Source organism: Gadus chalcogrammus, chromosome 18, assembly GCF_026213295.1.
Source record: "Gadus chalcogrammus isolate NIFS_2021 chromosome 18, NIFS_Gcha_1.0, whole genome shotgun sequence".
Classification (NCBI taxonomy): Eukaryota; Metazoa; Chordata; class Actinopteri; order Gadiformes; family Gadidae; genus Gadus; species Gadus chalcogrammus.
Genome location: NC_079429.1, coordinates 9,219,163 through 9,232,886, shown reverse-complemented (window position 1 = coordinate 9,232,886; position 13,724 = coordinate 9,219,163). Strand labels below are relative to the sequence as shown.

At 44.7% G+C, this 13,724-nt stretch overlaps 1 protein-coding gene across 6 annotated transcripts; it reads right to left on the bottom strand.

The window, feature by feature from the left end:
- Positions 1-2,249: 2,249 nt before the first annotated feature.
- Positions 2,250-13,686, bottom strand: exoc7 (exocyst complex component 7). 6 transcript variants are annotated; one of them, XM_056577085.1, is made up of 21 exons: positions 13,430-13,686; positions 13,194-13,259; positions 12,858-13,042; positions 12,638-12,743; positions 12,076-12,298; positions 11,333-11,500; positions 10,868-10,879; positions 9,610-9,702; positions 8,815-8,877; positions 8,133-8,278; positions 7,125-7,277; positions 6,824-6,922; positions 6,617-6,679; positions 6,126-6,192; positions 4,539-4,604; positions 4,315-4,435; positions 3,859-3,954; positions 3,700-3,763; positions 3,477-3,518; positions 3,219-3,352; positions 2,250-2,637 (listed from the first exon to the last, which is right to left on the bottom strand). In XM_056577085.1, exons 1-21 carry the CDS (start codon positions 13,487-13,489, stop codon positions 2,535-2,537), a joined length of 2,130 nt encoding a protein of 709 aa, XP_056433060.1. In that variant the 5' UTR covers positions 13,490-13,686; the 3' UTR covers positions 2,250-2,534. The 6 variants fall into 6 exon arrangements, with proteins under 6 accessions (XP_056433060.1, XP_056433062.1, XP_056433061.1 ...); XM_056577087.1 differs by lacking the exon at positions 8,815-8,877; XM_056577086.1 differs by lacking the exon at positions 10,868-10,879.
- Between the last annotated feature and the right edge of the window lie 38 nt (positions 13,687-13,724).

Here is a 13,724-nt window from a genome sequence, read left to right as displayed (position 1 = left end):
CCTTATTTATTTACGCTATCAGTCATATCCCAAAGGGATTGCTTCAGGGAAAGCTGATGATGTGGATGGGATTTAGAAGGCATTTTAGAGGCCTTCTAAACCAAATTATCTTCATTATCAGCAATGCAAGATATGGTGTGGAGAGTAATCAACATTACTACTGTATTATAAAACTGGCACTCTGAAAAAGCTAAACTAGAAAGGCTATACATTTTCTCTCCCTCACACTCATGGACTTCAACTGGATTATTTGATGATTATTCAGACCACATCATCGTTCTTACAACTAACACACCAAGCCCCTGCGGGATGTAACACTAAGAAAGATAACAGCATGCATGAGTCACGGTGACAGAGATTCTGCCTCAAAAGCATCAAGAGAGAGAGAGAGAGAGAGAGAGCATAATGGGTTCGAAATAATTATATTTCAAATTACATTTTAGTGCTTTATGGAAATACAACCAGATAATAAACCCTAATAATTGCCGAACTACTCTGATTTTATTGCTCCGGATCTGCTCTTTGGCGCACACACAAAGGAGGATTGTCATAGGCGTCATCTTCCACTGTGTGTTTTCAGATAGCAGATCCCATCTATGTTTTTATTGCATCCTTCTAATCCTTAGTGATAACTTGTGACGTTGATGTGTATTGATACTCCTCCGCGTAATCCTGCCGTTCAGAAGCAAATCAACTGCAAGTGTCAAACCCACACACGCACAAACACACACGCACACACACACACACACACACACACACACACACACACACACACACACACACACACACACACACACACACACACACACACACACACACACACACACACACACACACACACAAACACACCAACACATCCGCGCACAGTAGTCGAGAAAGGCTGATAACATATGACCATGCGGTTGGAGCTGGGCAGCTGCAGATGCCAGGTTAAGTAGCCAGCCTTCATTAATCACTAAGGAAGACAGATTTATTCGAAGCCTATTGTACATAAGGCCACTTTTGACATTTTAATCTAAAAAGATCAATGCCAAACTGCAGGCTCCACTTAGCGGTTAAATAACATCGACCTGAAACAGAATGATTGCGCAGGAACTAGTGTCTTGCATAACCGTCCATATCCCTTATTCATCTATTAAGGAATATTCTTGACTTTGTTTTTATTCAAGGTCTGATAACTTTTTCAGTTGGAAGGCTTTGTGTTGGGGCTTGAGGAACACCTGTCGAATGAGCAAACGAATTGTGCATTGAGTCAACAGAAGTGAGAGCAATGTTTCTTTATTACATCAGAGAGCAATTCACAGTAATTCAGATTGTTTATGCAACTTCTGTCGAAAGGGATGTGCCAAAAACGAAACTGGACTTAACATCCAAAGCAACATTAGAATGTTCCAAAACCTTGGAATTTGTATGTGATGTGGTGGACTATATTGAGTTGTATGTGGTTTTTGGTATGGTTCTTATCCGTAAGAAAAACAAAAAAATTTTTTGCTTCTGCTGTTGGTTTAGTTGGGTCAAACAACGTTAAAGGGACAAAATAAATGTATAAAATACAATACAATAAAATAACAGAAATCACTCATTGTTTTTTATCTATGTAGTTACAATAATTAAAAAAGTAACCATAACAATCTGTAGGCCTACATCTCTTTCAGACGGAATTGTAACCACCAAAATCGTGTTGTCTGCCACATCAGAACACTTCATAACAAATTTTCCATCTAGGCCAAGTTGCCAAGTGTCCGGAGTTATACGGAGAGCCCCTTCTGTACAAAACAGATTACCTGATGATTGATGTATTGGCAGGCTGTGGGTCTAGTGTGATTCTTCACACCAAGATGCTCACACACCCATCCCATTTATAATGTCATTGATGTCCTACACTCAATATATACATTCTTAAAAAGTAAGATCCAATACTAAATCAGACAAACTACTATAAATATACATAGGCTTCTCTACGTTTATAATGACACCTTTATGGCTGCTTTGAGCTTAATCGATGCCTGCTTCCTCACAGCTAAAAGGGTCATGGTGTCCATGAGCTGGACACCTCCCCTGACTGCTCCTCCAAGCAGGTATGGTGGACACCGCCGTTGGCTTGCGACTGTGAATGGGTGAATGTGAGGTTCTAACTGTACTTATTTATTGAGGGAGCACGGGATAGAAAATCGATATAAATGCAGGCCAAGAAGGATCTGTGTATGGATGTGCTGCCTGTCTGCAATAGAACAGGCTCTATTCATCAAAAAACGAAAACAATAATCAGTGATACAGGTTCCCTTTATTCATCTGATTCGATTTGGAGTCATCCAAGTAAATTACATATAAATACATAATTGTCATATATTTGTACAAAAAAGAATCACACCAACATTCATTAGGACACATACAGGATCGTGGCATTAGGGGGGGTCTTCAGAGAAGGTTTATTTGTTGTTAGGGGGGGGGGGGGTGGCTGTAACTAGGGGTTTCTTTAGTGCTGGAGGAAGGGAGGGGTTGGCCGTCCATGTGAGGATTTGTGGGCGGGGCGCTTAAGCAGAGGTGTCAAACAGCCGTTCGATCATGTCCTCCACCTGCTCCGGCCGGTACTTGTGATACTTCTCCGGGTTCTTGGTGAACTGGATGTTGGCGCATCTACGCAACAAAAGAACAACAACAACATGAACTTGTATCTACCATATCTAGTTGTTTTATTTATTTTTAGAATTATATATTCATGCGTCCATCAATATCTCTTGTTCTAGAAAAGTGCACCGTCCGTAACGTAATTTTAACAACAAACAAACTACAGGTTCTCTCGTGTGGAAAGTTCGGCACAGCAACATCGGCCCAATAACTCTTTAATGTTTTATTGTTTTTATACTAATTCAATTTCTCCTGTCCTGTAACCCTAACCCTGTCCTTTGATTTGACACACCCAATTGCCACCTAGGACAAATAAAATGCATGATATTTATACAAAACATATGACTGATATGTATATGTAGAAGTACATATTTGATTCGACATTAAAAAAAGAAAAAATGTGTAACTACTAACTGTGTATTTGTGCTTTTCATATTTTCTTAACACCAACTAATTAGTCGTAGTGCCTTGACTTTTTTAACTTCATGGCTCAGAACTACCCTGTGTTTGTTGTATTTGCTCTGTTGCAGTTGCTCTGGAACCTAGGAGCCCTGTGCGTAGCCAGCTGAACACAGCACCCCGCTAGTCACCTGTGCAGGAAGGCCCTGTAGCCCTCAGACACCACCCTCTTCTGGGCCTGGCGGATGAAGTCTCGCTGCTCCTTGTCCGGGATGGCCCAGCCCTTCTGGGTCTTACACAGCTCCTCCAGGCCGTCGTTGAAGCCCTGGTGGTGGGGGTGGAGGTGAGGATTTGTTTATGGAAATGGGGAGGCTATTTTTAAGCATTTCTTGAAACAATGACCAGAAGCAGTGAGACCCTGCAGTGTGTACCCCTCATCCGGACCTTACCTTGAACTTGTCTTTGATCACTTGCCGCTCTTTGTCTTTGAGCTGAAACGTAGCACATATAAAAGCGTCAACCTTGTTTTCCTGAACGTATAATATTTCTTTCCTTTTGCTTTGCTTGGCCTCTCGGCCATTTTTTTTAATGAGAATCTGTTCATGTCTATTTAAATCAAAAGAACGAGGCATGATTCCTGGTTCCTCGTTCCCTCAATCTGTGTAGGCTGACCTTGTTGTAAGGCTGGATGACGGGCATGTTCCGGTCGGTCAGATGCTCCGTGACCCTGAACCAGCTGGGAGAGAACACAAGGGTAAGAAGACGTCAGGTCGGGACCCTAGATCACACACGCAAGTCGTTGTTCCTGATGTTGTGTCGTTGTTTTTTTACCTGCGTTGGTACATCTGGATCTGCTGCTCGATCAGCTCTCTGTAGGAAACCTCAGCCTTCTTCTGGGTCACTTTCACCAGGGCGATCAGGTCCGATCTGAGAGGTCACAGGTCACAGAGGGAGGACATGAACAACTTGAGACTAGAGCCTTACTAAAGGGAAACTGTACTGTAGTAATGTAAAAACAGCTGGCCCTGCATCATAGTGGAGCCAAGAAATTTGTATTATTATTAACATATTAAATTAGAACATCTTTTTTGTATAATTTTTATAGTATTATTAAAAACAATTATTCGATTTTGGTATTTGATTACTTTAAACAATACTTTGAACAATAGTAAATTGTTTTCAAGTTTGATAATGGTATCAGTGTTCTAATTAACACTATAATCACATTGTGAGAATAAATTAGGCAATTGCGTGGAAAAACCCCAATGACAAAACGAGTGCTTATACTTCTCCAGGGACTTGAGGATGTAGTTGTAGTTGTTGTGCAGGAAGATGGCACTCAGAGCAGAGTCCTCATACACCTTGGACTTGCTGAGCAGATTGAGCTGTAGGTTTCCCAGCACCTTGCCTGGACACACACAAACACCACACAAAGCAGAGCGACACATGTCGTTGTTCCGATGCTGTGACTGTGAGGGTTTGTTTTTAGTTTTTACTATTATTCCACTTACATATATACGTGCTAAGGAGCCTTTTGCTGAACTCTGAGCTGTAGCTGCTGGCGGAGGAGCTGGTCTCTGGAACAACACGTACATTTATAACACTTAACATGAGCAGCGGGCCACCTGATGTGTCAAACATTTGCATTTATACATTTTTTTAAACATTGTTGGATATCGCTCTATTTTCCATTGGCTTAATATTGGGGAAGTTTCCTCTTCCATTAAAGAAACAAACTCACAGATTTCAATTCACCAGACGATAATGAAACGGTTTCCATGGCAGACCACACAAAGAAACTGCTAGTCATTTGTGTATCAAAGAAACAGAACTGTGCCACTGTTCAAACTCATTTTGTTTTCGTTAAAGAGAAGCAATTGTTAAGATCACAATCATCACTGATTAGATACACTTTACAAATTAATCCCTAGGAGAAATAAAAACATGTAAAGCTAAGAAAATATCAACTTCATCAAAAAGAGTAAAACGGGGGGGGGGGGGGGGTAGGGGGTCTTGTTCCAGGGCCATCTTTTGCTTACCTCGGGGGTCTAAAGGTATATTGTAAGTGTCGCCCAGTACTAAGCGGGCAGAGGCAAGGCGAAAGAGAAAGACAAGAGCCAGAGAAGAAGAGAGAAGAGAAAAAAAAAGGTGCAATAGGTTAGAAGATAATTTTGTTAGTACAGAACAAGCCAAGTAGCGAACAGGGATGAGACAGACAGAGAGACGGACAGGGTGCGATGAGAGGTCAAGACCACATTGCTGGAGAACAGAAAGGGATAGGAGGAGGAAGAAGTATGCAGACATTACGCATGGGCAGGAGGAGATGGCGAGGGGAACGGGCGGAAGGAAGAGGAATTCGACTGGATGCTGTTTTTGCAATCGATTATAAAATAAAGTGACAGTGACCTTTGCCAGAGGTTAGATTGGAAAATTGCACGACATTTTTTAAAGGGAAGGTGAACCCCCTGTTTTAGCAAATTCTAAAATATAAATCGGGAACATAAAATAAATAAGATAAAACTATGAATTCCGGGAAGGAGGGGGCCAGTTATACCCATGCTGATGACCCACGCCAACTTTGAGAGGTTTATTTAAAGCTATTAGACTACCGTCATTGTGTAGGAGCGTTAAGAGTGATCGATGTACGTATGCATGTATGAAATGCGCAAGACATTACGGCGTTATATCATAAATATCCGAGAAGCTCAGAGAAATATCCATCAAGATGGAGCTCCACACATCCACACACACCACTAATGGAGTCCCTTTGTTTTGACGTCGACGTGCCTCGGAAAAAAGATTTTGGGTTCACTGCCCCTTAAAAGACTGCATGCAAGGCAAGCCGAGGAAAGAGACCGATGGCTGGGTCCTGGAACGACTGAGGGGTGAAGGTTGAGAGTATGGACATATAGTACTACAGAAATTATGTATAATGAATCTTTTCAAACCAGTACCCACAATTACAAATGCAGTGATCATTCTTCATGGATTCTTGCGTATCCTTATTTAAAATTCACATGCATATAAAATGGTATCTTATTCAAGGCTAAGATGATGGAAGCGTGTCTCTGGCGTCCCTCAAAGCGACTTGGCTCTACCTTGAGAGGCCAACATGGCTCCTGCCGTCTCGTGGAAGTCCAGCAGCTGTTGCAGGAACAGGATGGCCTGTGAATATTAGAGAGAGAGAGAGAGAGAGAGAGAGAGAGAGAGAGAGAGAGAGAGAGAGAGAGAGAGAGAGAGAGAGAGAGAGAGAGAGAGAGAGAGAGAGAGAGAGAGAGAGAGAGAGAGAGAGAGAGAGAGAGAGAGAGAGAGAGAGAGAGAGAGAGAGAGAGAGAGAGAGAGAGAGAGAGAGAGAGAGAGAGATGATGAAAACATTGACCAGAGCCACTTCAGTCTATTTGACTAAGGTAGTGCTGTTCAATGAGCTGTTACTAAGGGGTCTCTATCCCTGCCTGAGGAAGTAACAACAGCGAGCGAGTGAGCGAGCAAGAAGAGAGAGCGAGATACCCTAGTAGGCAGGTGTTTGTGAGTTTGTACTGCTGTGTATACACACAAACACACAACCAGAAGCAACACTGCAATGGCTTACATTGCTTGTCAGTTCGTGGACAGTTCCATCCTTGGGCATGTTGTACTCCTTATCCGGATCGTTCTATGGTAAAAAAACAAACATGTAGGGGGGTTAGACAATATATGTTTTGAGAGCTGAATATATACGTACAATAAAATAAAAAGGAATATTCATTGTATTTACTATATTCAACCTAATATCTATGATATATATAAGGGGTCTTGCCTTGATGCTGTCTGCAAACTCCTCCAGAGCTTTGGCTCCTATGCTTTCCATGGAGGTGATCAGAGTGGGCAGTTTGTTCTTAGTGCTAGCCGCCGTCCCCTGGATTCACACCACCAACATAAACAACCAACAACAACAACAACAACAACAACAACTACAACACCACCAAACGCTGCATCGTCTACCAATGAGTGTCCCTGGGGTCAGCCACGTTTCCGTAGCCTCATTGGTTTCATACCGCCGCTCAGACCATCGCTCAGCGCGGCCTGGTACCGTGTGTACGGGACGTCCCGGCGCCTACCTGGAGGGTGCTGTCGAAGTCAGACTTGGAGTTCTTCAGGTGCTTGAGGATGGGGAAGATGGTGAGGACGGCCGAGTAGTCGTGCCTCATGATGGCCCTGCGCGCCGCCGACACGATGTTGTCTCCCTCCAGCATCAGGTTGTCCAGCGCCTCCTGTGGCGGGGAGGAGGAAGGTCGCAGGGGAAAACGTCAAGGCCCAGGGGAAAACCCAGATTGCCGTGTGTGTGCGTAGGCTGTTGAACAGGGGCGGTTTCCACGGGATACCATATTGTCTATGGCATCCCGTGGAAAGTTTAATGACGCGGGTCACGGGGAGATGACGTGTGTCATGGTGAGATGACGTGTGTCACGGTGGGATCACACACAGTCATTGACGTGGCGTTGTCGACCAATTGCAGGCAGCGGTGTGTATATATAGATACTGTATATGTATATATATACAGTATATGTATATTCTGATTAAACTTTATTGTCATTGTGCAGAGTACAAGGACAGAGACAACGAAATGTGGTTGAGATCTAAACAGGAGTGCAAAAGAGCGGTTAAGGTGCAGTTTGAACATGATTGTCATCTAGTACAATATATATACACACACACACACACACAGACATACACATATACAAACACACACACACAAAGCCACTACCTCGTATTGTGAACAATCCTTTGTTTCTCATAAGGCTAAAAATAACTAAACTTGTTTTATTACAAAATAATGAGATTCCCCCAAACTCTTGGCTTATAGTTTAAAGTTAGTTTTGTGGTAGCAGAACATTGAAATATAGTCTAAGAGCCCCCGACTTCGTTCTGTGACTTGGTCACAATGAGGAGAAAGTACAACATGCCCTAGGTGTGTCTACATTTGTAACTCAATTCATTTGCAAAAATATGCACCAATTCAAAATTACAGTGGTGCATCTCTCTTTGAACCGAACAAATAATTATCTGAAAAACAGTGTGTTTAAAAGGGATTGACACGTTTACGACACAGTGGCGCCAGGGCTGACCTGGATCAGGGAGTCGAAGGTCTTCTTCTGGTGGTGCTCGGGGATGATCTCCGTCAGCAGCGCATACTCGCTCTGGGCCAGCTTGACGAAGGCGCTGATGCAGTGAATGTACGAGTCGATCTCTATGTCCAGCACGTCATCCTTCCCTGGGAGGCAGACGGCGGGGGGGGGGGGGGGTTCAGAGACCGCTCGGCATTTCAAACGGCCAGGAACGTCATGATGGTGTGTCCGTTACTGCACTGGCCTATGACTCATGTTAAAAAAAACTAGAACATGCTTTAGACATTATGTTGTGATATTGTGCTCGCGTTCGCTTCTTAAAGATACACTTTCACGTCATGGCTAGGATACCTGTTATCATTATAATAATATACAGTTCAGTCATTTTAAGGATAAGAACTATTGGCCTCTTCTTCCCCTGTTCTCAAAGCTGGTACTGGCCTAGATTAGTTGGAAGCCATATTATAAGCAGTGTTATAAAATATTATTATTCGACTTGTATTGTATAAACACTTAACAAACGATTTCTCGTGGATCATCTTCTCAATCTAAATAATTAGTGTATCTCTTTTGAAACGATTTCATGGTCCTGAACTAACTCCTCTTATCCGATAGCCGTGACGAGGAGCCACAGTGTTTCTCTTCATGCGTGTGAGGTGGGTCTGGTCGCCGGCCCGCTTACCCGAGGCAGCCCCGTGCTTCTCGTTCAGGGCGTCAGAGTGATGTTTGACCCGCGGGTCGTGATCTGGTGGTTTGGGTTGGATGGTAGCGGTGGGTTGGGGGGTTAGCCTGAGATTTAATGAAACATCACCGGGGGTCCACTGAGGGACGCCCCCCACCCCCCTAGAGTCTGGACTTAACATCTATCTGCGGACCACCACCAAGCACCCGAGAAGAGGGACGGAGAGGAGGAAATGGGGGGGTGGGGGGGTGGGGGGGGGGGGCGCTAGGGGCGAGAGGGGGGGGCACCCGCTTTGCGTAGAGTGGAGCCCAGGGGGGCATGGACTGAGAGAGCACCCGGAGAGATGTGTGAGTGTAACCGTGTGTGTGTTTGTTTGTAGTTTGTGAAGGCCCTACCCAAAGTGGGTCCGTACCGAACACTGGAATCAGCGGATTCCATTGTTCGGTACGGACCAACTAGGAGGATGACTATAAATGGTCCGCTTCATTCCCAAACGGAGTCATCCATCTATGGTCAAATTTGGAACTCGTGAATCAATGACGTTCCATTAATTCTGCCTTCAAATTATGTCTAAGAGACGGCTAGTGTGTGTGTGTGTGTGTGTGTGTGTGTGTGTGTGTGTGTGTGTGTGTGTGTGTGTGTGTGTGTGTGTGTGTGTGTGTGTGTGTGTGTGTGTGTGTGTGTGTGTGTGTGTGTGTGTGTGTGTGTGTGTGTGTGTCCCACAGACAGACAGACCAACAGAAGACCAGACAGACACAGAGAGAGACACCGAAGAGTACACCATAGGTGCGTTACCTTCCATAGGAGTGAGGTTAGAGCCCCCCTTTTTCCCATCCAGCCCATGCTGTGAGTACTGTTTGAGAAGGTTCTGAGCCTTGCGAATGGTCCCTGGTGTCCACCACACACACACAGTGAGGGGGGAGCAAGAGAGTCCCCATGGCAACCACCAGCGTCCCGAAGCAGCCAAAGAGGAGAAACGAGAGGAGGAGGAGGAGGAGGAGGAGGAGGAGGAGGAGGAGGGAAAGAGAAGAAAAAAGAAAGGAGGGGGGGGGGGGGGGTAGAGCTAAGGGGTGAGTATTGAAACACGGACAAACACACCATCCCACCACCGGGCAGGACAAGACCCCCAGCCCTGATACACCACAGTAGGACAAGAGCACCGCTATAGAGAGAGACAGGAGCAGCTAGATCTACCATGTGTGTGTCTGTGTACAAAAAACATACAATACCTAACACAAAATTAAAAAAAGGCACAATAAACAGGTTAGGTTTGGGAGGGGGGAAAAAAAACACAAAACCAGCCATTATAATTACAAATACTAATTACATATTGTTATGACAATTATTACAAACATTTTGTTACATGGTTTAGGGATGCACAGAGAAGAGAGAAGACAATTGACGACAATAAAGATTGCAAGTAAAAGAATGCAATGGCGTTAGTGGAGTAGCAAATAAATGAAACCTAATCATAAAAATGTAGAGGGTTATGGTGGACAAAATAATGAATTGTTATTAGAGCAGGCGATGGCTGCCGTCAACGAGTAAGGATTTAATTGCATTTGCCAGAAATGCCTCAATAACATCCAGCGAATCTGCAACTGCGACGATTACGTGTGGAAGCGCATTAAGCAGTGAACTCATGCGGTGAGTCCATATGGATTCAGTTAGATGATATTAAAGAAGCGGCGTCTTAAATGTCATTAGTGGCGTCTCCACGAACAGCAGGGCAAGCAAAAACCCTGAGCATCAATAAGCTAATTCACCCACAGTTCTTACAACTTAATTCAAAAACAACAGCCAAAGTGGGAGGGAAATACCACTAACCTATGCCATAATGCCACTATAATACCAAATGTATTTACATCTGTGCTATGATGCCACTATGCCCGCTACAACTACTACAACAGCGTTAAAAGTGCAAAAAAAGCAATCTCTTCAGGTGCTGTCGACTAACGTGTACCGCTGCATCCGTCAGACTGCTAGCGAGCAATGGCCGCACAAGACACACACACTTAACAAAGATTAAACAACAAGGCCGCCTTCTCTTTACCTGATATGTAGACTGTCATCGCCACACAATGATTTAGAAGGAAAGGAGAGGAGGAAAGGTTAGTGAGGGGGTCAGGAGGGTGTATAAGGTCCATGATGGGGATGGAGTGGGGGGGCTGGGGGCAGGGGAGGGAGAGAGGGACCAGTGTCGGCTTTTGATCAAAGTAACGTACGCCTCCTGCTGTGTGGTACGTGCACTCTCATCAACTGCCAGGCACATGAGCGACACGACAATAACAATGAAAGGGGGATCCACGAATCAGAGCGGTTTTGACCTCTTTCGGAGTTGGTTTCCGAGCGTGGCATGACGCGTGAAATGGGGCGTGGTGAGCGATCGTAAAAATGAAAGTAATCATTTTAGTTTGGCCTGAATGATCCGGGACCCTGAGTGGTGAAAGCAGTGGGGAGAGCGAAGAAATCACGGGGACCCTGGGAGTTATTTCCCAAAGGGGGGGGGGGGACTGACCTGGTCTCTTGGGAGCCTTCTTGGTGGGGGTGTCCTTGCGTTTGGTCTGGACAGCGGGCGAGTACAGCACCCCCGACGAGGCGCTGTTCTTGCGAAAGTGGTCCTTCAAGCCTTTGATGGAGCGGTCAAGCTGGTTGGAGCGGATCTGGAAATACACGTTCATAAAATCTACGGGAAGAGAGTGAGATTGGGGAAAAACAATGCAAGTATTATATACATTTTTCAAAGGACATTGTTCGGAACTGATGCTGACAACACATTCACTCACTTGACTGTATGGTATAGACAGGATTGTAATGAGCGTGCTAACAGGCCTGCTACTGATGTCTTGGGGTTTCTCTGGGAACATTAACTGCATGCATCTGAGTCTTGTTAAAGCTGCCTCCGGGGTACACTTTGTAATGGAGACTCACACAGGGAATTGCTGCCTTCCTCGGGGTGATAATGAAACACCTCAAAATTATTGAATGTGTTTCAACTAGAATTGCCCTCATTTTTGGTGTGTGTGCGTGTGTGTGTGTGTGTGTGTGTGTGTGTGTGTGTGTGTGTGTGTGTGTGTGTGTGTGTGTGTGTGTGTGTGTGTGTGTGTGTGTGTGTGTGTGTGTGTGTGTACATGTGAGCGTGTGTGTTTGCACATTTGTGAGGGTGTGCTTGCTAGCGTGTGCAAGGGTTTGTGAGTGTGTTTCGCACGTGATTGTGTGTATGCGTGTTCATTGTGTGCATGCACGCGCAATCCCCTGTACCCTGGTTGCGTCCGTACTCCACCAGCCAGCCGGAGATGCAGATGATGTCCTGCAGCACTGCCTCAGGTAGGTGCTCCAGCATCACCTCCTCCTGGACCTCCAGCTCGTCGTCCACGGTTAGGGCATCCAGGATCAGGATCGGGGGCACGGGCTTACTGTAGCGGGTCAGCAGGTTGCGGAACTCGGCCTCCAGCAGCTCCTTGCCCTTCTCAAAGCGGGCTTTCTGTACGACAAACAAGGGAGAACGAACGATGGCGATGGCTGTTGTCATGGGGAAATTTGGCTTCTGTGAGGTTGAGGAATTTCAATGCAAATACACAACAGAAATAATGCTATTAGAATGACACTAGCTCTAGCCAGAGAGTACAGGACATCTGAACCAACTCCTTAATGAGCAGATACCACATTAACCACGAGGCTATTCTTCCCCAAGTTTTGACTTTATGAGAGAAGACTGGAGATTATAAATGAGTGAAAAATACAGTTCAACACGGGGCTAGCCGACATTTTCCTCTTTACAATGAAATTTAAGTGATACAATTTGAAACCCATAAAACTGTACCACTGTGTTGAGTTCTGGACTGTCTGGGTTGTTGTCCTGGAAATACTCCACTGCCTTCTGGATCTTAGCAATACAGGACAGGTATTCTGCCAGTCTGCCCGTTGGACTGGATCGGACAAATTTACATTGTATTGGAATCCAGTTTACTCCATTAAACCGTCAATTGAAAAACAGCCTAATAACACAGATATTACTATGTCATAATCAGAAAAACTCTCACCCCTCTCGTATGATCCTGTCGGTGTCTTTAGCAACATGGTAGTAGCTGATGACATGGTCCATGCAGGACAACGTCTTATCCACATTCTCCTGCAGCCGTTGCAGGTTCTCCGTCTGCTTGTGGACCGGTATGATTGAATTCTCCAACTGCATGAGACGGCTTTCAAATGATGACAGAATGGAGACCTGTGACAAAGGAAAAAGAGTATATCGAGAAACCATATTATGAAGCAATGTTTTCTTGTATTGATTACTGTTGGTCAGTTTTGGTGAGTGTATGTGTGTTTGTATGTAGCGGTTTCAATACAGTGATACAGTTGTGTGTATCACTTCATACCATTCCTTTAGTCAGCTGATCACTCTTCTCCAGATTTTCTCGGATGAATGACAACGTCTCTTGCTCCTGTACTCCACAGTTTGTAGTGAACGACAAACCAAATACAGGCAAGGCATCAGAACAAAGGCATTTCATTTCATTTCCATGAGTAAAGCAATGTATAACGCATATTGAAATGCTATCTAGACCGCTATCTAGCTAGTTAACGATTCACACCCATGGCACTTATTTCCGACCTGTTTCAGTTTCTCCTCGATCTCCTTTTTCCTTGCGGATGCATCCTCGGTTGGGATCATCTTCAGCTTCGAAGAATATTCCCATTAAATGATGGCAAACTGCGTTATGTATAATCGTAGACTCCTTTAATATTCAAAACAATGACCTCCTGAATTTGCTGTTGTGGAGGAAACGGGTCTCTTCCGCTTCCGCCTCTTGAGTAGCCATTCGGTACAACAAAGACGCCATCTTTGTTGTGGCAAAGAAATTGTATTGCATAAAACCAAAACATAAGGCTTGCCCCTGCTTAATCGG

Coding starts and splice junctions, on each gene's coding strand:
- exoc7 (XM_056577085.1), bottom strand. CDS start 13,489: ATGATCCCAACCGAGGATGCATCCGCAAGGAAAAAGGAGATCGAGGAG. Junction 12,744..12,857: donor GACAGGATCATACGAGAGGG/GTGAGAGTTTTT, acceptor TGTCCGATCCAG/TCCAACGGGCAGACTGGCAG. Junction 4,605..6,125: donor AGCCATGTTGGCCTCTCAAG/GTAGAGCCAAGT, acceptor GTGTTGTTCCAG/AGACCAGCTCCTCCGCCAGC.